This window comes from Pistacia vera, unplaced genomic scaffold, assembly GCF_008641045.1.
Source record: "Pistacia vera cultivar Batoury unplaced genomic scaffold, PisVer_v2 Contig446, whole genome shotgun sequence".
In the NCBI taxonomy this organism is placed as follows: Eukaryota; Viridiplantae; Streptophyta; class Magnoliopsida; order Sapindales; family Anacardiaceae; genus Pistacia; species Pistacia vera.
The window spans coordinates 444,919-470,140 of record NW_022196275.1 but is presented as its reverse complement, the minus strand read 5'-3'; the positions used below and the strand labels follow the sequence as shown (position 1 = coordinate 470,140).

Sequence of the window (25,222 nt, the reverse complement as noted above, 5' to 3'; positions counted from 1 at the left end):
AAGAACAAATGCTGGCGTTAACTGATTGAAATAGGTGATGGCTTTTTGTGCAACTGCCAACTGAGATTAGATGTGACCCTCATCAAGCTCCTCTTCAGTACCAACTCACTTATTGTTTCATTATTTTGGCTAATTTAAGCATATACCTGTTAACCATATGCTATGTTGATGACTCTTCATCTCAATTCAATTAGGGTTAATGTATATAGTTTAAAATAATGTTCAAGTCCTTTTCAGCATAATAATTATTCATGTTATGGGATAATCCTTAGTTACCCCTAACGTTTTATAAATACATAAATTTACCCTTACCTTACAATTATATGTCCTTATAAGCGTTCTACTTTACAGATTTGTCAAAGGGATCAATGTAATACACATCAAGGACACTTGAGGGGCTAGTCCAGTAGTTAGACTTGTATTTACTTCCATAAGATTAAAGGTTCAAATCTACCAATAAAATGTCATTATTTCTTACTTTTCGATGATAGTAAAATTTGGTGAATACTCCGATTTCAACTAGATTTACAAAGAGATAGAGAGATTTCTGGATCATCAAAAACATATGTATACATACATGCTCTTACAGTGGATTAATATTGCCTGAAACCTGAATGGGAAACTGTAATTATCCTATGAGTATGTATAATAATATATATGCTCTTATTTGATTTGGACAAGTAAGACGGCATAAATATACAAACAAAGGGGAACAGCTCCATCAGAAAAAACCTTGAAAAAGTCCATTGTTGGCTCTGTCAAAGATTTCTCAGCGCGAAGACAAAATGAAGCACATTTTCTTTTATGTTAAGTAGTGCTTATACGTTTCGTAAACTGCATAAATGGATCCATCAGTCAACTTTTAAAGCCTCAGTGTAAATGAGGTGACATATTTCAAATATAATTACAGTTCCTCTCATTTCTTAACTTTGTTCTTCTCTTTCTTCATTTCCAGTGAGTGAGCATCTCTTCTATTTACTTCTCACCATGTTTGTCTAAGGCCATTCAGATTATTGAGTGTCAACCAATTTTCTTTATGCAAATATATATTTCTCAATGGCTCAAGCTGTTAATATTTTCTTTTAAAAATTTTTGCACACTACTTCTGCTATATATCTATAACCTTCATGGTATATAAATAAATTGATTTTCAGTTGACTGTAACATATTTTTTTGTCTACCAAAAAGTTGTTTTCTTTTTGAGAGATTAACTTTCATTACATTATATGTTGCTAATGAATGCTTATACATGTTTGTTTCTGTGCAGCTGTGATCCAAGAGCTCCATTGTTCTGAAAGGCAGTGTACATTTTAGGAGATTAAGTACTGAAGTTGATGAACATGGCCAACAACAGCACTTTAGATGGAGATATTAACATGGAGCAAGCTCCTAACTTATCAACAACTTTAGATAAAGACATTAACACCGAGCAAGCACCTGAATCATTAGCAACTTTAGATGGAGAGAGTAACACTGATGAGCAAGCTAAATCACCAGGAAGTAGTTTAGATGGAGTTATGAAGATCGAGCAAGCTCCTGAATCACCAGGAACTTTAGATGGAGGTCGTGAATTATCACGAAATTCGCCAGTGGTGGAGACGGAGAAAATCCCTGAAGAGAATGGAAATGCACAAGTTTCAGATGGGAAAAAGGAGAAAGAGCAAGGGAAGAGTGTAGTTCCATACTACAAGTTGTTTTCCTTTGCTGACTCTTTTGATTATTTTTTGATGTTTTAGGGTACAATTGCTGCTATTGGAAAAGGGCTCTGCATGCCACTTATGTCTTTATTATTGGGAGAGTTGATTGATGCTGCTGGAAAACCTACCTCCACTACCGTTATGGTGCATGGAGTTTTCAAGGTATCTCTGAAACTAACTATGACTACTCATTTTTTATTTGGAGTTATTCATTTATTGTCAAAGTTATTTATTAATAACAATTTCTGTTTATTATTGTAAAATTAATTTAATTGGGTTTAGTGAGTAATGGTTTGATTAATTATTTCTCCAGGTTTCCCTGAAATTTGTTTACTTGGCTTTGGGTGCCTGTGCTGCATCCTTTCTTCGTAAGTACCTTCTTGCTATTGAGATTGATTTGTACGATAACATAGCGTTGGAAAGTGATAAATTTATTTCATGCTTAAATAAAAATTATGTGAAAAGATGTCAATGTTTGCTATTTGCCAGAGGTGAGTAGCTGGACACTCACAGGGGAGAGGCAGGCTGCAAGGATAAGAAGTTTATATTTGAAAACAATATTGAGGCAAGAAATTGGCTTCTTTGATAAGGAAACTAGCACCGGAGAAATTGTTGGAAGAATGTCAGGTGACACTATTCTTATTCAAGAAGCCATGGGTGAGAAGGTATAGCTTATTTATAGTAAAGAACATAAATGTTGTCCTGATTGCAATAAATTTCACCACCATGTATGGATTTGAAGATTTTTTTTTTTTCTTTTCAGGTTGGACAGTTTATACAGAATATATTTTCATTCTTTGGAGGGTTTGTTTTATCTTTTGCGAGAGGGTGGCTCCTCACTCTTGTAATGTTGTGTTCAATTCCACCAATTGCTATTTCTGGTGGTCTCATGATGAAGCTCATAGGCACGCTGGCTTCCCACGAACAAACCGCCTATTCACAAGCAGCCACTATTGTAGAGCAGACAATTGGCTCTATCAGAACTGTAAGCAACATTTGCATAGTGAAAACCTTTTGCTTCAATGGAATTATTGATGTAAAATTTATTGTTCATGTAGGTTGCATCATATACAGGGGAGCAACTAGCAATTTCTAAGTACAACAAGTCTTTGATTAAAGCATACAAGTCTAGTGTACAACAAGGATTGGCTACTGGCTTAGGTATGGGTATTGTAATGTTTATCTCATATTGTGGCTATGGATTGGCAGTGTGGTTCGGTGGAAGAATGATAATTGATAAGGGATACACAGGAGGAGATGTCCTCATTGTGATTTTTGGTGTGTTGCTTGGCTCTGCGTAAGTGCACTCTCCTGCTTTTTAATCCACAAAAGAATTGCTTTATCATGTTCAACTAAAATCTAATATAGGATTTATTTAAAATTAAATGGAAAAGGATGCATGTATGTAGCCTTCAATCAGTTTGTTATTTTTATGGAGTTATGAATTTTATATTGACTTTTTAGCATTTTTTTCGGATTTTAAGGTCTCTAGGGCAGGCAAGTCCATCTTTGAGCGCATTTGCTGCTGGACAAGCTGCAGCATTTAAAATGTTCGAGGCAATCAATAGGAGGCCTGATATTGACGCTTATGATACTAATGGAAGGAAACTGGATGAAATTCGTGGTGATATTGAATTAAAGGATGTTAGTTTCAGTTATCCAGCAAGACCAGATGAACAAATATTAATTGGATTCTCTCTTTCAATACCGAGTGGTACAACTGCTGCTCTGGTTGGGCAGAGTGGAAGCGGGAAATCAACAGTAATCAGTTTGATAGATAGATTTTATGATCCACAGGCTGGTGAAGTACTTATAGACGGCGTTAATCTCAGAGAGTTTCAGCTTAAATGGATCAGAGAGAAAATAGGTCTTGTCAGCCAGGAACCTGTGTTGTTTTCGTCAAGCATTAGAGACAATATTGCTTACGGGAAGATTGGTGCAACTAATAAAGAAATAGAAGCTGCTGCAGAGCTTGCAAATGCTGCTAACTTCATAAATAAGCTACCTCAGGTTTTAATTCTTCAACTATCAGTCATTTGGAAATATCTTATTCTTTCTTAATTCCTTGAGAAGGAAGACAAATCACTAAATCCTCCAACTATCAGAAAATTTGAAGAATATTTCTTCTTTTTAGAGCCATCTATCACAGTTTTCCCACTTCAACTCCTTTAAGTTTGAATCTTACCCTTGCATATTTATGTTGCAATTGCTCAGGGACTAGACACAATGGTTGGAGAACATGGGATTCAGCTATCGGGGGGCCAAAAGCAGAGAGTTGCTATAGCAAGAGCCACCCTGAAAGATTCAAGAATCCTACTTCTTGATGAAGCCACAAGCGCTCTTGATGCTGAATCTGAAAGAGTGGTGCAAGAGGCACTTGAAAGAGTTATGGTCAACCGAACAACTGTCCTTGTAGCTCATCGCTTGACTACAGTGAGGAAGGCAGATATGATAGCTGTTATTGAGAAAGGGAAGATTGTCGAAAAAGGTTAAAATTTGATGATATTGCCCTATTTTAATAGTTCATCTCTAGAAGCTGCCTATCATTAATGAATTTTTGTTTGAGTAGTCTATGAATTACTCATGACCAGTTCCATGATCAAGTGTTTTGTGTCCCGTGCATTACCCTACCCAGTTACCATTCATCTTCTTGATAATTTTTTGCTGCAAGCTGTATTTCTATTATATGCAAAACTGAGTTATGTTTGTTTCAAATTATCAGGTTCACATTTTGAGCTACTCAAGGATCATGATGGAGCATATAGCCAGCTCATACGGTTGCAGGAAATTGGCAAAGAGTCACAAAAAGATGCTTCAATTCAGTCAGACAGTGGTCGTCATTCCTGGGTCCAATATGTTGCGTCTCCCATAAGTAGAATTTCTGATAGATCACCTGAAATGTCACCTGAAAAATCACCTGAAAAATCAATTGATAGTACTCCTGCTTCAGAAAAACCACAGATTTCTCAACAAGTCTCACTTAGCCGCTTGGCTCGTCTTAATAGCCCTGAGATACCTATGTTAATACTAGGTTCTATATTTGCTGCAGCCAATGGAGTAATATTACCAATTTTTGGGATGGTGCTTGCCAGTGTTATTAAAACTTTCTACGAGCCCGAAGAAAAACTGAAGAGAGATTCCTCATTTTGGGCATTAATATTTGTGGCTATTGGTGTGGCTTGTTTTCTGAGTTTCCCAATGAGCTCATACTTTTTTGGTGTAGCAGGCTGCAAGTTGATAAAGCGAATACGATCAATGTGCTTTGAGAAAGTGGTACACATGGAGATAGGTTGGTTTGATGAAGCTGAGCATTCGAGTGGTGCCATTGGTGCAAGGCTTTCTTCAGATGCAGCTTCAGTACGAAGTTCGGTTGGTGACACACTCGCTTTGCTTGTTCAGAATGCTGCAACAGCAGCTGCAGGCTTGATAATTGGTTTCAAAACAAACTGGGAATTGTCTTTGATAATCCTTGCCTTCTTTCCTCTGTTGGGACTTAGTGCTTATGGTCAAATGAAGGCGATATACTTTAGCAGCGTTAGCGGTAATGATAAGGTTTGTTTTTAACTACTTTGAAAGACATTCATGTTATACCTAATTTTGATTACACAAGATCAATTTTGATAAGGAAAACCAAATATGTGATTCTTTTTTTAAAAGAAAAATGATGAACAAGCTGTATGTTATTCTAAATATTGAGACTCACTATTGTTATTATTATTACTTTTTTATCAAGATGGAGATTTTCAAATGTTTGCAGAAAATGTATGAGGAAGCTAGTCAGGTTGTGAGTGATGCAGTTGGCAGCATTAGAACCGTAGCTTCCTTCTGTACCGAAGAGAAGGTAATTGAACTATATCAGAAGAAATGTGATGGCCCAGTTAAGGCAAAGATAAAGCAAGGATTGATTAGAGGATTATGCTATGGGCTATCCTTCTTCTTTTTCTTTTTTATCTATGCAGTCGAATTTTTTATTGGAGGCATATTAGTTAACCATGGCAGGACAACATTCAATGACTTTTTTCATGTAAGTATTTCATTCTTCATGTCAAACAAGTATTTCAAGCTTGTGCTTTTACACTTGTTGATTGATCACTGATAACCTGAAGCAAAAATTTCTCTGATTATTCTTGTGATGATCATTAGCCTAACTACTGTTTACAGGTGTTTTTTGCTCTCAGTATGACAGCCTTTGGAATTTCAAGAACGACCTCTCTAGCTCCTGATGTTGCTAAAGCTAAGAGTTCCAGTGCTTCTGTATTTGGGCTTCTTGACCAGATATCCAAAATAGACTCAAGTGATAACACTGGAACAACATTGGACAATGTTAGAGGTGAAGTTGAGCTTCGACATGTCAGTTTCAAGTATCCAACAAGACCTGATACTGAAATTTTCCATGATCTTTGCTTGACCATACATTCTGGCAAGGTAATGTTTTATGTCTCATAACTCATTCTACTTATAGAAGTTCCCCCACAACCTGATAAACCTTATAGTTAAAATGGAACTTTTGAGCTGGCCTGAAGCTATGGCAACAAATTTTGGTGTAACAAGCTTCTTCCAATTTTGCTTGCTTTTGCTTAACAATTGTAAATATAATTCAAACAGGAAAAGTGTTTTCTTTGACACATATATAGGCAATACTGCTACAGCTTTCTAATTGACTTGGTTGAACCAAAAGAGTGAATAAAATTAATCATGAAATTTCTATTTGAAAATTAACAAATCGTATCTTTTGTATCAGATGGTTGCTCTAGTTGGAGAAAGTGGGAGTGGTAAATCGACAGTGATCTCTCTATTGCAGAGATTTTATGATCCTAATTCAGGTCACATTACTCTAGATGGAATAGAAATCCAAAGGCTACAACTGAAATGGTTAAGGCAGCAGATGGGCTTGGTGAGTCAGGAGCCTGTGTTATTCAATGACACCATCCGAGCCAATATTGCATATGGAAAGGAGGGAGATGCAACAGAAAGTGAAATTTTGGTTGCAGCAGAATTAGCTAATGCCCACAGCTTCATTAGTGGCTTACAACAGGTTAAGACACTGATACCTATATTCCCACTTATTGGCATTTCAAATTATTGTTAAACCTTCATTGATGAGAATGATTCATCACGTTTTCAATAGTGACTTTTCCATTGCCACTAAATTTATTTATTATTGAATTGAAGAGAAATTTATATTTCTGATTATTATAGTTCGGAAATGCAGGGATATGATACATCAGTGGGAGAAAGAGGAATCCAATTATCTGGGGGACAAAAACAACGAGTAGCTATTGCGCGTGCTATTGTGAAGGCTCCAAAACTTTTATTGCTAGACGAAGCCACTAGCGCTCTTGACCTGGAGTCTGAACGAGTGGTTCAAGATGCATTAGATCGAGTTATGAAGGATCGAACTACAATTATGGTAGCCCATCGGTTATCCACAATTAGGAATGCAGACGTGATTGCAGTGATTAAAGATGGAGTCATAGTAGAAAAAGGAAACCATGAAACTATAATCAATGTGAAGAATGGTGTTTATGCATCCTTGTTAGCACTTCATACAAGTGCATCAAATTAAGTGCTTATGCTCCTGCTTCACTCTGTTTGTAGTTTGTTTATGGGCTATTTTGCTCTCTTATGTTGTTCTATATATAATTTTCTTGTTTCTGGAAACACTAAGAATGTAAGTTTCAGAGGAATGAAGATGAAGAAGTAGGTTTCAGTCACTGTTTTGTTAGACAAGCTCAATCTAAAGTAGTTGCAACAAATTTTGTTCCATAAATTGTTTAATAATTGACACTAAAAAACATTGAAGACTGAAGTAATATATCAGCTAACAAGCTCAAACACAGAACTGATTACATGGGTATATATGTGTTCACTTAATCTCACACACTGGTCTTGAGATTGAAGCTCGTTGGAACGACCTGGACAGATGATAAACAGAATCATGAAAATTTGAGTGGAAAGTTGGATGCTTGTTATGATTCACAGAATAAATATAAATACGAAAATGATGTCTTTCGTAAGTGTTGCTAGCATCTCAAGTATTCTTTGATTTCAGAATTTTGTTCAATGTTGCTGTTGTTTGATGCCAAAGTTGTCTTCACAACCAGCAAATTGATGAAATGAAGAGCCTTGTGAGACTAAAAACCCTAAATACTATTGTCAGTAAATTTCCAGGTTAGTTTTTGTTGATAAATTGTGCTCCTGATGTCATTTTCAAAGTATTGATACTGTTGCAATAAAAGCAATTTATGTGCAGAAGTAACACAATCTCAATTCGGGCAAGAATGACAGTATCTAAACCAAGAATGGAATAAAAAGAGCAACAACACAAGAAGCATAACAGACTCTCATATCTACTATCCAACAATGATAAAAGACAGCTGCTGCTTCCACCGTCACTGAACTACCAAAATGGCTTCTGCTAAAACTTGACGGAAAGCAGCTTATCTCAAATAATTTTTAACCAGAAAATTTTAGTAGTGCAGTTCAGAAGACATGTTTGAGTTGTAGGTAGTATGATTGGACATAATCACATCTCGCATATTAGTAAACGATAGTCTGGACAAGTTTAAAAGTCTTGAATCGATTCAACTTTGGGTGAAAAATGTTTATGTAAGATCCAAAAGATAATTCTTGTCTGGGAGACAAAGCAGACCTGGGGTGTTACAATGATAATCTATAAAGCAGATATTTGTGGGAGACATATACAAGTGCGTTCAGTGTCTAAAAAGCAGAACTAACATTGTATGAGTGAGATTGTATAATAGTAGTGGATGATGCTAGCTAGATAATATTCTCTCAGGTGGGCATTAGCATTAGTTTCCAATCAGTATCAGTATTACCTAATAATTCGAATCAAAGTACAGTGAAAGACAAGAAGTTTTTCCTGTAGGGAATAATAATGAGGCACCATTGCTGGAGCATATATTCCTTGCAGGTAAGTATATATATATTTAGAAGAATAATACATAGTTAATGATATAATCTTTTGATATTCCTCCCTGGTTTATAGAGTCCTCTCCAAGTGCAAGCTAGCTAGCAAAGCAATATGAATTATGTATTAATAGTACCATCCCAATTCCATTCTCTTTTCTGCTATTTTTGCACCAGCTTTTCCTTCAGCCTACTTTTAAGCATATATTCTTATATTTAGAAATGTGCACAACACAACTAGACCCTCTCTCGTATATTTTGAAATAAGAGACAGGAGAAAAAACAAATCCTGCCCCCATCTAATATTATACACACAATCAAATATAATTTTTATTGGATTTGATTGAAACCAAAAGTCAAGGAGTTTTGTTTCTTCTGTTAATTATCCACCACATGTTTCATAGTATTATCATTAATTAGCATAATAATTCATGTATTATTATCATATGAAAAGGAAATGCATGTTATTAACATTTGATTAATCAAAAATAATGACAATAATTATGGTATGGTCCCCTACAACTTAAAATTATTCAATTAATCTCCCCAGTTAATTGGTATCGTGCACGAAAGGGAATTGCTAATTGTTTGATTTCAATCCCCTCCACCAATTCAAATTCATGACAATTATGTTCCCCTATGCCTCAACACTATTCAGCTGTTCATATTATTATCATACGAAAGAGAAATGAACAATGGCTAAACCCCAACTAATATAAATTCAAATGTGGATTAATTGCCTTCTACATTTCAACATTGATCAAACCAACATCTTTATCTTCATCAATTTAGCTGGCCTCATTGCTTGCGGCATGGAAATGTTGACTAATATTAACAAAATCTTTACTTGTTGTCTTATATTAATACACCATTACTTGTTGTTTAATTATTTGCTCTATAATATCTGAGATGCTATTCATATCCCAAATCATTGTCAAACTCAATAAAATCCAAATCTATTATTTTCATCTCCAAATCTTGATTACAAAATTTTATTTGACAGGAGAGTATGAAGCAAACTATGATCGACACAACATTATGAGGTCCCCTACGATACATATCACTAGTTTATTTAATAATATGTAGGGGTTATTTGCACCTAATATAATATTTTTGACACCCATTTCCTAAATATGTATATGCCTGAATTTTAATAGAAAAATTTGTATTCTAATGTTTGATTAGATGGAAAATATAATGAGAACAAAAGTTTTGTTGAAATTTATTAAAAAAATCATCTTTATAATGCTAATGATGTATTAATTAGAATTATGGTTGTGTAGAGTATTTTTATATATGCAAAAATAACCACACTATTATATATTTTGTAATTACGTATACACATAATGTCAAATCTAATTACAAACTTTTCATTTTAATCGATATGTTATCTTATGTGACATTGAATATAAAATATAAAATATAAATATGAGCGTAGGAGGACTTGGAATACGTATTTCTTGTATATGCATAAATTAATAGAATGAAGATGATGATGGTGGTGGCAAATAGTTTAATGTTGATCACACTATTCATTTGTATGTATAAAAAAGATTACAGTTAAGAGAGATTAGGGTGTGATTAAAATATGAAATCAGGAATGAACTTAAACTAATTATTAGATTTGAATAGTGAAAGGATGTGAGGAATTCAATCCTTTATAACTTATTCTTTTACTAGGTACCACTGATGGTGGCTTATATATATATATATATATAGGAGTAAACGACTTTTTCCTACCCAAGGTTTCACCTAACGACCTTTCCCACCCGCCAAGTTTTATAATGACATTTTCTCACCCACCGTTATAATTTGTCCGTTAATTTTAACTACAGAAGGATATAATGATTACTACTGAAGGTGGCTTATATATATAGAGTGTAGCTGGCACTGGGAAGCATGCACAACTCGAAGGTTGATTGAAATTGTCACCATTCAAAACCTACTTCATTAACCCACCACACTTCTAAAGACTCCATCATCAATCTTCTGTGAGTTTAACGTTTGAGTTTCTGCATGTCAATCGGGTTCTGTTAGTAATGGCTCTAAAATGAAGTTTCTTGTTCTTGGAGAAGTTTGAATATAGCATATAGTTGAGAAAGCTAATGTGACAAAGCTAGACAAGCCATAATAAGCTGTCGGATTAATTATATATCAATTTCCAAGCTACTACTGAATGAAAAAGTTATTGATTTCTTGAAAATTATTTTCAACATGTTTCACTAATTAAGAGGGTGTTGTTGTAGGTAACATGACTAAGGAGAAAGGTTTGGATGAAGAAATAATAGCAGAGCAGGCCTCAGCTTCAGCATCGACAAGCCACTCTCCAGTGGAAGAGTCTCAGGAACCTCCAAAAGAGGCTGACACCCAACAAAGAAAGAAGAAAGAAGAAAACACTCATGTACTCCCATATTACAAGCTTTATTCGTTTGCCGACTTCACAGATTTTCTGTTAATTGGTGTTGGCACAGTTGCTGCCATTGGAAATGGAATCTGTATGCCCCTCATGACAGTACTCCTTGGAAATTTGGTAAATGCATTCGGACAAAATGCTAACATCAAACAGGTGGTTGATGAAGTTTCAAAGGTATTATTTCAAACTTTGTTCTTATATCTCAATCAAGTATCTAACTTAACATGAATTTTGAACTTGCTTATATCATGCAACATGAAAAAGATTTTTAGTGAAACTTCATACTGTGTCAGGTTTACTTATAATAGATTGGCTTGTTTCATACTCAGGCGTCTCTGAATTTTGTATTCTTGGCGATGGGGGCTGGTGCTGTAGGATTTCTTCGTAAGTATATCAGGCTTCTTGCTAAGACAATACGTGGATCAGAGAACTTTTGTTTTCTTTTTCTTTTAAACTTTTTTAATAGAAAAGATGACAATATCATTGATTGAAAAATAATTACAACAGAATGAACAAACTGTCCACTCAAAGTTAGGATCATTTAAAGGACCACAAAAAGATCTATACAATTAGAATGAACAGTCCAATGAAAAGCTATGGATAAGTTAAAATCCAATGCCAATAACACAAAATTAACTGAAATTTTTCCATTACAATCTAAGTGAATAAAGAGAAAAGAAGACCTGTATGTACCATTAGAAACTGAATATCTATGTTTGCTGTATGGCAGAGATGACTTGCTGGATTGTCACTGGGGAAAGACTAGCAGCACGTATAAGAAGTTTGTACTTAAAAACAATGTTAAGACAAGATGTTGGCTTCTTTGATACGGAAACTCATACTGGAGAAATTATTGAAAGGATGTCAGGTGACATTGTGCTTATTCAAGATGCCATGGGCGAGAAGGTATTATGTTCTAGAAAAGCCTAAATTGTGGCCACTTTTTCCAGTTTTCTTAAAAAGAGTTTAGATTTTCTCTTAATGTCTTTCTTAACTCAACTTTTCTGCCTTTATATAGGTTGGGAAGCTCTTACAGCAAGTAGCAACATTCATTGCAGGATTTGTTGTTGCATTTGTCAAGGGATGGCTTCTCACCCTTGTCCTGTTATCTTGTATTCCACCGCTTTTCATCTCTGGAGCTGTCATGACCATTGTAATGGGAAAGCTTACAGCCCGAGGACAAGCTGCTTATTCACTTGCTGCTACTGTATCTCAGCAGACCATTGGTGCAATTAGAACTGTATGAAATCTTGGCGCGAAGAATACTTAATCTTTCCTTTTCTTTGTAAATTGTATGGAATATATGATTTTGATACTCTTTCATGATGCAGGTTGCATCATTTACTGGGGAGAAGCAAGCTGTTGCCAAATACAACGACTCCTTAAGCAAAGCTTACAAATCTGGCGTGCAAGAAGGCTTGGCTTCAGGGATTGGTTTTGGTTCAGTTAACTTTGTTTTATATAGCAGTTATGCCTTGGCTGTATGGTTTGGTGGCAAAATGATACTTGAAAGAGGATATTCTGGAGGGGATGTCATTAGTGTTATCTTTGCTGTAATGACTGGATCCTTGTAAGTTGTGCTGTGTATTGGTTTTATGTTTTACTAAATTGGTCTAGAAGGACTTTTTCACTATTTTGCTTTATTTTTCCAGTTCTCTAGGACAGACATCTCAATCCATTAGTGCATTTGGTCCTGGACAAGCTGCAGCTTATAAATTGTTTGAGGCAATCCAAAGGAAGCCGCAGATAGATGCTTATGATACCAATGGACTGAAATTAGATGATATTCGAGGAGATATAGAATTAAAAGATGTTTGTTTTAGTTATCCTGCAAGACTGGATGAACAAATATTCAATGGATTCTCCCTCTCAATTCCTAGTGGAATAACTGCAGCTTTAGTTGGACAGAGTGGAAGTGGCAAATCAACTGTCATCAGTTTGANAGTGTTATCTTTGCTGTAATGACTGGATCCTTGTAAGTTGTGCTGTGTATTGGTTTTATGTTTTATTAAATTGGTCTAGAAGGACTTTTTCACTATTTTGCTTTATTTTTCCAGTTCTCTAGGACAGACATCTCAATCCATTAGTGCATTTGGTCCTGGACAAGCTGCAGCTTATAAATTGTTTGAGGCAATCCAAAGGAAGCCGCAGATAGATGCTTATGATACCAATGGACTGAAATTAGATGATATTCGAGGAGATATAGAATTAAAAGATGTTTGTTTTAGTTATCCTGCAAGACTGGATGAACAAATATTCAATGGATTCTCCCTCTCAATTCCTAGTGGAATAACTGCAGCTTTAGTTGGACAGAGTGGAAGTGGCAAATCAACTGTCATCAGTTTGATTGAGAGATTTTATGATCCTCAGGCTGGTGAAATTCTTATTGATGGTATTAATCTCAAAGAGTTCCAGCTTAAATGGATTCGGGAGAAAATAGGCCTTGTCAGTCAGGAACCTGTGCTGTTTACTTCCAGCATCAAAGACAATATAGCCTATGGGAAAGACTGTGCTACTATTCAGGAAATCAGGGCTGCTGCCGAACTTGCCAATGCTGCTAAGTTCATAGATAAATTGCCTAAGGTTTTCTCTCCACCTTTAGTTAGGGTCAACAAACTATTGCATGTTTGATTTATCAGAATGATGTTTCCTATCAACTTGATGTACCTTGTTCATTTAGCTTCTTTTCTTTGTGTGTGTTTTATGTATTCAGGGACTGGACACAATGGTCGGGGAGCATGGAACTCAACTATCTGGTGGACAAAAGCAGAGAGTAGCTATAGCTAGAGCAATTCTTAAGGACCCTAGAATTCTACTTCTGGACGAAGCCACAAGCGCTCTTGATGCAGAATCTGAGAGAACAGTGCAAGAGGCACTAGACAGAATTATGATCAACCGAACTACAATTGTTGTAGCCCATCGCTTGAGTACAGTGAGAAATGCTGATATGATTGCTGTTATTCATCAAGGAAAAATTGTTGAGAAGGGTAAAACTTTTGCTGATATCAACCTGTCTTATCAGTTAAATCCCACTAAAAGTTCCTTAACACCATTATGCGTAAATTGAAAATCAATTTCATAAGGGCATATAGTTGATGAGTGATGGAAATTATTTATTGCTTAAAGACAAGATGCTTCTTTTTACCTCCCGGGGAAGTTTCCCAAATATGGTTTCTTGCTGAAATCAGTTAGTAAGCTGCCACTAATATTCTGTATGATCATTTCATTACTGTAAACGCATATTACAGCTTCAAATCTTTAATCTTTTTTACTGATCAGGTACACACTCTGACCTAGCCAAGGATCCTGATGGAGCATATAGCCAGCTTATACGGTTGCAAGGAACAAACATGGTATCAAAACAAAATGTTGCAAATGATCAAGAAAGGCCAGAAATATCTGTGGATTCAGAAAGACATTCAAGTCAACGGATGTCTTTACTGCGATCCATAAGCGGGGGGTCATCTGGAAATGGAAATAGCAGTCGTCACTCAATCTCAGTTTCATTTGGTGTACCCACTGGAATTGATGTCCTAGAAACAGCTCCTGCAGAAGCAGAACCACTTACTTCTTCTTCAGAGCTATCAAAAAATTCAAAACCACCTCCAGAAGTCCCACTTTCACGCCTGGCATATCTCAACAAGCCAGAGATCCCAGTGTTACTGCTAGGCACAATTGCTGCAGGTATCATTGGTCTAGTATTACCTATTTTTGGGATCCTGCTTTCCAGTGTAATAAAATCTTTCTTTGAGCCAGCGGACAAACTTCGCAAAGATACACACTTTTGGGCATTCATGTACTTCTTGTTAGCTGTGACATGTTTATTGGCTCAACCATTGAAATCATATTTTTTTTCCGTTGCTGGATGTAAGTTGATCAGACGGATCAGATCAATGTGTTTTGAGAAAGTGGTTTACATGGAGATAAGTTGGTTTGATGAACCTGACCACTCAAGTGGTGCAATTGGTGCAAGGCTTTCTGCAGATTCTGCTTCTTTTCGAAGGGTGGTTGGAGATGCACTAAGTTTGCTTGTTCAGAATATTGCAACTCTAATTGCTGGTTTGATTATCGCCTTTGAAGCAAACTGGCAAATGGCTCTCACAGTCTCTATGTTGCTGCCCCTGATAGGAGCTAACGGATACATTCATATGAAATTCCTGAAAGGTTCCACTGCTGATGCTAAGGTACAGCTGAAATCCTGAAGCATTAAAAAAAAAAAAAATTTTTTTTATCTTTTTCTTTTTGAGAATGGGAAGGGACGCTGCGGAATGTAGTTATCCTAATTCAACTGTACTTAAAAAGTTGTTTTCTACTTATTTCAGAATAGCTGAAATGTATTGAATGATAATGAAATATTTGTATGATTGCAGAAAATGTATGAGGAAGCAAGTCAAGTTGCGAATGATGCAGTAGGAAGTATTAGAACTGTTGCTTCTTTCTGTGCAGAAGAAAAGGTGATGGAATTGTATCAGAAGAAATGTGATGGCCCTATCAAAGCAGGAATGAAGCAGGGTGTAATTGGTGGGGTTGGTTTTGGACTAACATTCTTCCTGCTGTTTTTGTTCTATGCTGGCACTTTTTATGCTGGAGGCCGACTTGTTGAGGCTGGTAGGGCAACATTTCCTGAGGTTTTTCGTGTAAGTTTCTTTTCTCCCTTGTTCATCAAAACGCATTCAGGATTTCCATCCCAACAGTTCTTTAGGAAGAGACAAGATGCTTTTTTTTCTATTCTTTTCTAATTGCTGAATTTTCTGAATTTGCAGGTTTTCTATGCACTCTTTCTGGCAGCCACTGGGATTTCACAATCAGGCTTCCTTGCGCCTGATGCCAGTAAGGCAAAGAGTGCTGTGGCTTCTGTATTTGCAATTCTTGATCGGAGATCAAAAATAGACCCAAGTGATGAGTCGGGGACAATAATAGAAAGTGTTAAAGGAGACATTGAGTTTCAGCATGTCAGTTTTGGTTATCCTACAAGACCTTATATACTAATATTCACAGATCTCTGCTTGGCTATTCGTTCTGGCAAGGTAACTATATGCTATTTTCATTTTCTGTCTAGGCCCTGAAAAGCATAGAAACTAACTAAATAAACTCATTTTTCTATTAGACTGTTGCTCTAGTTGGAGAAAGTGGGAGTGGGAAATCAACAGTAATCTCCTTGTTGCAAAGATTCTATGACCCAGATTCAGGTCGCATTACATTGGATGGAATTGAAATCCAAAAGCTACAATTGAAGTGGTTAAGACAGCAGATGGGCCTGGTGAGCCAAGAGCCTGTGTTATTTAATGACACTATCCGAGCAAATATTGCATATGGCAAGGAAGGAAATGCAACAGAAGCAGAAATTTTAGCCGCAGCAGAATTGGCAAATGCCCACAAGTTCATTAGCAGCTTAAAACAGGTTACAACATATGCTTGGCCTAATTGGATAGATGAGATGACTTAAATTTTGATGATTAATTTGTTGTATTTGGAAAGTGCAGGGGTATGATACAGTGGTAGGTGAGCGAGGAATCCAATTGTCGGGTGGACAGAAGCAAAGGGTGGCAATTGCAAGAGCAATAGTGAAGGATCCAAAAATATTACTTCTGGATGAAGCAACAAGTGCTCTTGATGCAGAATCTGAAAGAGTGGTGCAAGATGCATTGGATCGAGTCATGGTAGGCAGAACCACAATAGTGATAGCTCATAGGCTGTCAACAATCAAGGGTGCTGATTTAATTGCTGTGGTTAAGAATGGTATCATAGTTGAAAAAGGAAGACATGAGACTCTGGTGAAGATAAAAGATGGTGTTTATGCTTCATTGGTAGCACTACAAACAAGTGCTTCATCCTAATCAGCTTCACTCTACTCTTGGTTTGTGTAATACTGATGAGTTTTGGTTCATAAATTTTGCTGGAAATGTGTTCACATGTGAGACACATCATATCTAAATTTGGATGAACAGGTAGCTCATGTAAGTTGGTATCTCAACATCTGAAAACCTCCCATTCACCAACCACTCTTTTTAATTATATAATTACTTTGTCTCTCTCATGCAAAACTAAAAGATTATGCACTACTCCATAAAAAATTAAGCCAACTTTCTTTATTGGGAAAATTCATGGGAAATTTGTGTTTAATATCTAAGCTTAAATAGGTGGTGTGAAACAAGTATATATTTTTTGTCAAAGATTCTACCGTCGGCACATCATATAATTGACGTACCAACTCCCCAAAGATGTAGCAGGTATACAGAGTATATTTCCAACATGCTTGAAAAGGAAAAAAAAAAAAGGGAATAATGGGTAGAACAAAATTAAAGAGGAATTAATGGAAGTGGAATCCAATAATTAATCCCACTACCATAAATATACAGCGGCTTTCCCACCTCTCAACTACTCTTGATAATTGTTATTATTAAACATTTGGAAATTGAAGTGAGTATATTTTACTCTTGTTTCCATCATTTATCACTGGGACTGGGCGGTGTTGAAATCATAAACCAGATTCTCATTGTTAATGTCTGTTTACTGGTGGAAAAATTGACCCAGGAGTACGATAAGACTCTGAAAATCCAAAACTTACCATCAAAATATTATAAACTAAGACTTAGAGGAGATGAAAGCACGTGAATTAAAGAGAGAAAAGTGGATGGTATTAGGAGAAAAGCCAAGTCTGAGATCACAATCAACCCAACAAATGACACTACATATGATGCGAAGTAGCAACTAACCAACAGAAACGCCGACTCCGACCCCGACCCGTCATATTATATATATATATTATCATTCAAGCAGTAGCTATCCTAGTAGTATTACTTCAAAGGAAATCCCCACTATCCCTCCTTTGTCTTCTTCTTCAACTAGTTATTCTAAAATAATGAGAACATACACCACATAAAACCATCAATTCAAACCATCAGAGCTGGAGACCAGTTTTCAAAGTTGAAGGTAAATACCTTTCTGTCTCTCTTATATATTGATATTGCTAGCGATTCTTGTTAAATAATCTTATACAACTTTATATATAAAGCTTTCTTGTTCCATGGATACACACCAGAATGATGAAATAAAGGCATGCAGTTTGCAGGTACCATATATAAAGCTTAATATATAGTTAACAAATGTAATGAAAATTTTAACTTGCTCTCTAGCTCTTGTTTATTAATGATCAACTAATAAAACATGAGAAGACGCACGTACAATAATTCTTGTCTGTGTAGGAGCATGTGCAATATAAATAATGCAAACAAACACTTGTTCAAATTAAGAAATTTGACAAATTAAAGTACTCTTCGGTTGTCGGCCTTCTTTCTCTTTCTCCCCAAGTAAAAATCTGTTAAGACTAAAGTAAATAAAATTCTTTCCTTGGATATCATCTTTTTCTTTGACCATATTCTAAGATTTTATCGAAGCTGCCATATCTGCGTTTTTATATGGTTAGAAATACAGCATATATATATTGATCTTTTGTTCAGAAAACACTTTATATATCTGGGCAAATTGATGAAGGTGAGAAAAAGCAATAGTGCAAGATTCATCATGGACCATTGGAGGCCATAAAAGAAGTGGTCCTTAATTAAGTTTTCTTGCGAGAGAGTGGCATGTGATTCTACAAATAAAATTTGGTGATGAAACTATAGTTTTCAGCGGTGTCTGTCTTGTCACATGTACAAGTGTTCATTTAGGTGTAATTCGTTTTAAGCGTAAGTTTCACTCACGGGTAACCCCATGCATAGAAATAGAACCCCATTTAGAAAGTCTCTTTCCTGTTGCTTTTACTGCATCAACAACTCTACCGATGGCTGCTTTTATCTTGTGACTTGTAGTATGATATCTCAGCAGATGAGATGAGCTGTATGCAACCTTATAGATTAGATAGCTTTGTATTACAAAAGAAGCTTTTTAAATTAAGTATCTAGCTAGCATGCATCTGCATTTCTGTTAACTTTACGACACTATCAAGAATCGGATTTATCGTTAAAGTTGAAAGGTGTCACTTTTGGTTGAAACCCGCAAAGGGAATTTGGTTTTTACAGGTGTAGAACAAATTAAAAATATGATAATGACTTGATTTTTGTGTCTTTTTATGCATACTTTCTGGGTAATGTTTGTGTGTTTGCTTTGGCTTTGGTAAGTAACAATCTTAATCTTATCCATCCCTTCTCTTCTTCTTTTATGGGTTTATGGCCTCTTATAATAGAAATTAGAAGTGGAATCTTGGTTGCATGGTGAACTGGAACCACGACTACAAATAGTTAATAATCAGTACCTAACCTAAACATTGTCAGTACAGTACACTTTAGAATAGTAATTAAAACACTTGAATTATACATTCAAAACTAACATTCCAGATTAATGATAAAAGGATTAACCCACTAACTTAATTGGGATGATTAGATGCACCAACCTATCCTATATGGCATTATAGGCTTTAGTATAAATATAGTGAATAGAATTAACGTGACTTCTAACCAACCATTTGGACAGACAACTTAAACTGGAAATCTACATTAACTTCATCATCATCATGATTAGGGTTTATACTTTAAGATAAAATAAGATAAGATGTCACCATTGATGTATATAAACAGTTGGTCGTAATTTTCCAATGATTCCCACTACAAACTGTTTGCTTGTGATCCTTTTTTTTTTTTTTTTTTTTTAAATCATGGTCATGGACCCATCTCATTATATATGCACAAAAAGAAGCAATAGATGTTCACGGAATTTACTTCACTAAATGCCCCACATGGAAAATAGTACAGGAGAAATAGGTGGAACGGACATCTTAATCTTGCGGTGATTAATTGTAGTTAAGATTAGGTGAAATCTTAGTCAAATTTAAGAAAGAAGAATGTCATGTCAGAAATTATGCACGTATTCATCAAAATGTACCCACATGATGAAGAATTTTGGTCATTGTTTCAAGGCAGAACACATGTAAAAGATCCTTTTCAGGTAAATGAATAACATTATTTAAATGGTTAAGCTTTTCTCTGTTGCAGAGCAGAGAATCCAAGACTATCAGTTGCCACTTCCCATTCCCAGTAATATTATCAGTAGCTTCTGCAATTTGTCTGATTTACAGAATATTTATTACTGTGGTTAATATTTGGGTTTATTTTATTTCAGGATCAGAGATAGAAACAGTGACTCGGTCTCCCCAAGCCCACGGGCTCCCACACCTCACCCTTTAACTTACCTAAATCAGTTACAGTTGTCATTTGTTTTATAACTTCCAGTTTCTGAAGAACCCCATGAACATGAAGCATCATCCATCAGAACCAGAAACGCAAACAAAACTCAACAACATGTCACATTCTACAACCCCATCTCGTTTCAGACCAAACTCTAAAACCAGGCATTCTCCGTCGCCAAAACAAGAATCTGTGTCCCCAGATGTAAAGACCAATGGTATCACTACAAAGACCAGGAGGTCTCTTGTCTTGAACAGGCCCAAATTTTCAGATGATGCACTGGGATCTCAAAAACTTGATGAAGTCAAAGTCTTGGGTCGTTCTGTGAACCGCCCTGTTGTTGAGCAGTTTGCTAGGCCGAGAAGGCCGCGTTCTACAGACGCTTGTTCTGGGAAAAATAATGAAGATGGTGTGGTGAATGAAGTGAAGAAAGAATTGGAGGAGAAGGTAAGTTTGAGTGAGAATTTGGTTAAAGATTTGCGGGCGGAGGTTGTGGCTTTGAAGACAGAATTGGATAAAGCACAGAGCTTGAATGCAGAGTTGGAGAAGCAGAAAAATAAGCTTGCTGATGATCTTGTTGCTGCTCAAGCTAAGATTGTTGCACTTAGCAGCCGTGAACAGGTGAATGTATTATATTTGTCTTGGTTTCTTGCTCTTGTGTTCATACCTGTCCAGAAAGAAAGAGATTCTTTTTCATTATGTTCTAAAAAAATTCATTTTGTAAAGGAACAAAAATTTATCATAATATGTTTGTGTAATTTCGAAGTGTTAAATTGGCATGGTAATTGGAGTTCTGATATCAAATTCTATGTTTGAATGAAGAGGGAGCCTACTGGAGAGTATCAGAGTCCTAAATTCAAGGACATTCAGAAACTCATTGCCAACAAATTGGAACACTCAATAGTAAGAAAGGAGGTAATCAAAGAGACAAGTAGTATTAAGCCACCACCATCAGGACCAAAATGTTCTGTTCCAAAAGCCGTGGATGCAGAAACCAAAGCTCCAACCCATCCTTCAATGCTAGCACCTCCACCACCGCCACCACCACCTAGACCCCCAGCCAGAGCAGCTGCCCCCAGAAAGGCTCCTCCACTTGTACAGCTTTATCACTCATTAACAAAACAAGAGGGGAAGAAAGAACAATTAGAGCCGCAGAATCATAATAAACCGGCAGTTTATAGTGCACACAGTAGCATAGTTGGTGAAATTCAAAATCGTTCAGCTCATCTGTTGGCAGTAAGGATTTGAGATTTTATGTTGGATGATATGATTCTGTTGATCTGCCTTGTTTTGATGTTTGAACTGTTGATATTTTAGATAAAAGCGGACATTGAAACCAAAGGTGATTTCATCGAGAGTCTTATCCAGAAAGTACTTGCTGCTGCTTACACAGATATAGAAGACGTTCTAAAATTTGTGGATTGGCTTGATGCTGAACTTTCATCACTGGTAATTTTTAAACCCTTTTCCAAATATTGATCAAACAGTTTTTTCTAAGTTTCTGGGTCACTCTATGTCGTGGGTTTCAAGATTATTTTCAATTATAGGTACTTCACCTCTCCTGTTTAACAGAATCTTATTTTAGGCAAAAATTACTTACATAAACTAGATATTTCAGAAAAATAAATTCAAGTTACTAAATTTATTGTTTCTTTTTATAGGGTGAAGATATACTCATGGCTGTTGTATATGCACTGGATTTTATCAGAATTTCATTTCATATGTAGATCCTTACTGGGTTGTAGCTCTTAATAGTCATGAATACTTGAAAAGCAACTTATGCATAATTTATCCAATTTCCTCTTAGTTTTTCTGGTTTTTATGGATATCTCACATGTAAATTAAGCCTTTCTGTAGTGATCTTCAAATTTCCAAAATCAAAACCTGGATATTATTATTATGGTTGCAATGCTAAATCCAACAAGATTATTGTGTATATACAACTGTGGATTACACCTCAGTTTCCTTAGGAAAAAAGATGCTTGAGATTCCAGTAGTTAGATTGATTATGATAATACATGATATTGACCAAAGATATTATCATGAAGGCAGAATTATGTTTCTCTGAAGTTGCTATTGTGCATGCAAAACTTATTTCTAGAGAGATGATACTTATTTTATGCCTTGCCTTCCACAGGCTGATGAGCAGGCTGTGTTAAAGCATTTCAAGTGGCCTGAGAAGAAAGCTGATGCTATGCGAGAAGCTGCTGTTGAGTATCGAGAACTTAAGCTGCTGGAGAGTGAGATCGCATCCTATAAGGACGACATAAATACTCCTTGTGGTGCTGCCTTGAAGAAGATGGCTAGCTTACTTGACAAGTAATGATTATGCTATGAATTCTTACTTCTCTTTAGATATTGAAGTATGCGATGTCAATTTAACATTATTGACTTGTCTGTCTTCCATCTCTTCTGCCAGGTCGGAACGGAGCATTCAAAGGCTAATTAAATTGCGAAATTCTGTTATGCGTTCTTACCAGGATTGCAAGATTCCAGTTGACTGGATGCTTGATTCAGGAATCGTGAGCAAGGTTTGTTTTTTTTGTTGGCTTGATTGTGATCTCAGAGTTGGCTCTTTTGTATTTGTGCAAAGTGATAATGTATAGCTTGTTTTTTGTTGAATGACTTTTTTTTTGTATTGAGTGATCTATTAAAATGTTTTAAGCATTTTTCAAGTGAATTATTCATACTGGAAAAGCTTTGCAAGTTGTATCTCTCATATTTGAAAGTTTTTAATGGCCTTATTGTTGAATCCCATGCTATAATATAATTGGGGTGAAGTGAAGATTTGTTGCAATTAATGCAGATAAAGCAAGCTTCTATGAAGCTGGCCCAGATGTACATGAAGAGAGTAACAATAGAGTTTGAATCTGTTCGTAATTCAGATAGAGAATCAACTCAAGAAGCTCTGTTGCTTCAGGGTGTGCATTTTGCATACAGGGCTCACCAGGTAATCCTCCAGCTTCTTGCTCTGGGTATGTGATTAGGATGTAAATGATAGAGTGATGTGGTATTGTTATGTGTGCAGTTTGCAGGAGGTCTTGATTCAGAAACATTGTGTGCATTTGAAGAGATTAGGCAGCGTGTTCCAGGACACCTAGGAGGATCTCGACAACTGTTAGCCGGCATACCAAGCTGATGAGAATAACAATAGTTTGTTTAAGCATATAAATTTATGGTTTAATTTGGTGTCTGTAGAGGATGTTTGAGAAAATATATGTAAAAGGTGAGTGAAGTTGAAATTTTTCAGGGTGGGTGTACATGCAATCAAGTTTCTGTTGGCTTTACACTAATCTACTCACAGGCTGGAAATGATATTACAGTACAAAACTATGGCAAATTCTATAATACTGGTCATCTGTAGATCACTATCACTATGTTTGCATTTGCTCATGTCCATTAAATTTAAATATAAAATAATAATATAAGACCATATCTCTGTTGAAGTTCACATGGAGAATTTATTATTCAAATTAAATGGGGACTGTAAGTTGGAGGCCAGGTCAAATAAGGATGCTTTTATTTTTAATATCCATCTGTCACTCAAACCCATACCTTAGCGTCACTACCCAATTCGCCACGTGGATACGCTATTTCTTACAAGGCATCCTACGTGTCACCACTTGGCTTAATCTTTAACCCTTAAGTCATCTTCCAAATAATCCGACGTCTCAGATTAAGCTCAAACGCATGTCTGAAATGCGAGAAAGTGTGGAAAACTCGAACCCATCACGAGGCAGCATGCGGTCCAATTAGAGAAACCCACATATGTTAAACACGCCACCATCTCTTTCATTCTATAAGAAGCAAAGTCTCTTTGTCTCTCTTCAATGGTGGAATTCTCAATCCTCAAAAGTTAAAGCTGTTTTCCGGTAGAAGTTTCAGCAATGGAGGCTTTGACACAAATTGCATGTGTATCCGGCGCTGGAATGGATACCCATCACCACTCCCGTTGGAATGAAAATGGAGTTAGTTTGAAGAAAGAAAAGGTGGGATTGAAGAAGAAGCTGAAATTGTTAAAGGGATTGTCCAAGGATCTCTCTACCTTTTCTGATTTAGGTTTTGCTTCCACTGATCAAAACAATGATTTGATCCTTCAAGTCCGGGGCAAAATGATCACGGTATGTCTGTTAATTATTATTATTATTTTTTTTTTTCCTGTTTTGTAGACTTGATTGATTCAGATCAGAATAATAGTTTGGAGGTGTGAAAGAATATATAATTCCATGTGCAGGAAGCAGCAGAGGTTTTGTTGAAACAGCTTGAGCAATTAAAAGCAGAGGAGAAAGAATTAAAGAGAAAAAGAAAACAAGAGAAGGCCAAGCTTAAAGCTGAAATATCACGTGAATCAAGTGATAGCGAATGTGAGGAGGAGGTGATGAACGTGAAGAGTCTCGCAAGAAGTCAGAGTGGAGTATGTGAAGAAAACAAAGTGAATGGTTTTGTTGTAGAGCGGAGGTTGGTAAATGATGAGACAAGTTGCTGCAGCGATGCAGTGACAAAGAGGATTGAGGTTTGCATGGGCAACAAATGCAAGAAATTAGGAGGTGGAGCGTTATTAGGGGAATTTCAAAGAGTAATGGGAACTGAGGAGGGAGTTGTTGCTGGGTGCAAGTGTATGGGCAAATGCAGAGATGGACCCAATGTCAGGCTCTACAATTCTGATCACCACACTCAAACTCCAATCAATCCACTTTGCATTGGGGTCGGATTGGAGGATGTGAGTGGTATTGTCACTGATTTCTTTGCTCAGGATACCCAATATTTGGGTTTGAATCCTGCATGTTAAGTCTTCGACATTTTGAATGTGCATATCTAGATTCAGTGCTGTATTAGATTAGACATCAATATTTCATTTTTATTAAATTATAACAAAATCACTTTTCTTTTTATTTGTTTCATACTTGTATTTGTTCATCTTTTCAAGTTCAATATTAATATGCTCTCCAGAATTTGATGCAAGATACAATAACAGTGTCAGATCATAATATATACAAGTC

The 25,222-nt window shown here is 36.1% G+C and overlaps 4 protein-coding genes across 8 annotated transcripts; all 4 read left to right on the top strand.

The window, feature by feature from the left end:
* Positions 1 to 1,445: 1,445 nt before the first annotated feature.
* LOC116144475 (ABC transporter B family member 21-like) lies at positions 1,446 to 7,407 on the top strand. The gene is made up of 11 exons (XM_031429913.1): positions 1,446 to 1,859; positions 2,011 to 2,065; positions 2,187 to 2,362; positions 2,756 to 2,994; positions 3,182 to 3,707; positions 3,912 to 4,185; positions 4,420 to 5,249; positions 5,455 to 5,721; positions 5,859 to 6,122; positions 6,439 to 6,732; positions 6,910 to 7,407. Exons 1-11 carry the CDS (start codon positions 1,770 to 1,772, stop codon positions 7,261 to 7,263), a joined length of 3,369 nt encoding a protein of 1,122 aa, XP_031285773.1. The 5' UTR covers positions 1,446 to 1,769; the 3' UTR covers positions 7,264 to 7,407.
* A 3,129-nt stretch (positions 7,408 to 10,536) lies between these two features.
* LOC116144476 (ABC transporter B family member 4-like) lies at positions 10,537 to 16,979 on the top strand. Of its 2 annotated transcripts, XM_031429915.1 has the most exons (13): positions 10,537 to 10,618; positions 10,874 to 11,214; positions 11,370 to 11,424; positions 11,771 to 11,946; positions 12,059 to 12,280; positions 12,372 to 12,610; positions 13,098 to 13,623; positions 13,754 to 14,027; positions 14,320 to 15,224; positions 15,411 to 15,677; positions 15,804 to 16,067; positions 16,148 to 16,441; positions 16,524 to 16,979. In XM_031429915.1, the coding sequence occupies exons 2-13, from the start codon at positions 10,879 to 10,881 to the stop codon at positions 16,875 to 16,877; spliced, it is 3,912 nt and encodes a 1,303-aa protein (XP_031285775.1). In that variant the 5' UTR covers positions 10,537 to 10,618; positions 10,874 to 10,878; the 3' UTR covers positions 16,878 to 16,979. The 2 variants fall into 2 exon arrangements, with proteins under 2 accessions (XP_031285775.1, XP_031285774.1); XM_031429914.1 differs by lacking the exons at positions 10,537 to 10,618; positions 10,874 to 11,214; positions 11,370 to 11,424; ... (1 more) ...; positions 12,059 to 12,280; positions 12,372 to 12,610 and adding an exon at positions 12,992 to 13,015.
* An 873-nt stretch (positions 16,980 to 17,852) lies between these two features.
* On the top strand, positions 17,853 to 23,381 carry LOC116144502 (protein CHUP1, chloroplastic). 4 transcript variants are annotated; one of them, XM_031429944.1, is made up of 8 exons: positions 17,853 to 17,973; positions 20,158 to 20,843; positions 21,045 to 21,458; positions 21,540 to 21,671; positions 22,360 to 22,541; positions 22,642 to 22,753; positions 23,029 to 23,172; positions 23,251 to 23,381. In XM_031429944.1, exons 2-8 carry the CDS (start codon positions 20,283 to 20,285, stop codon positions 23,359 to 23,361), a joined length of 1,656 nt encoding a protein of 551 aa, XP_031285804.1. In that variant the 5' UTR covers positions 17,853 to 17,973; positions 20,158 to 20,282; the 3' UTR covers positions 23,362 to 23,381. The 4 variants fall into 4 exon arrangements, with proteins under 4 accessions (XP_031285804.1, XP_031285803.1, XP_031285806.1 ...); XM_031429943.1 differs by lacking the exon at positions 17,853 to 17,973 and adding an exon at positions 18,066 to 18,112; XM_031429946.1 differs by lacking the exon at positions 17,853 to 17,973 and adding an exon at positions 19,967 to 19,983.
* A 647-nt stretch (positions 23,382 to 24,028) lies between these two features.
* On the top strand, positions 24,029 to 25,114 carry LOC116144474 (diacylglycerol O-acyltransferase 3). The gene is made up of 2 exons (XM_031429912.1): positions 24,029 to 24,343; positions 24,457 to 25,114. The coding sequence occupies exons 1-2, from the start codon at positions 24,110 to 24,112 to the stop codon at positions 25,009 to 25,011; spliced, it is 789 nt and encodes a 262-aa protein (XP_031285772.1). The 5' UTR covers positions 24,029 to 24,109; the 3' UTR covers positions 25,012 to 25,114.
* The last annotated feature ends 108 nt before the right edge of the window (positions 25,115 to 25,222 follow it).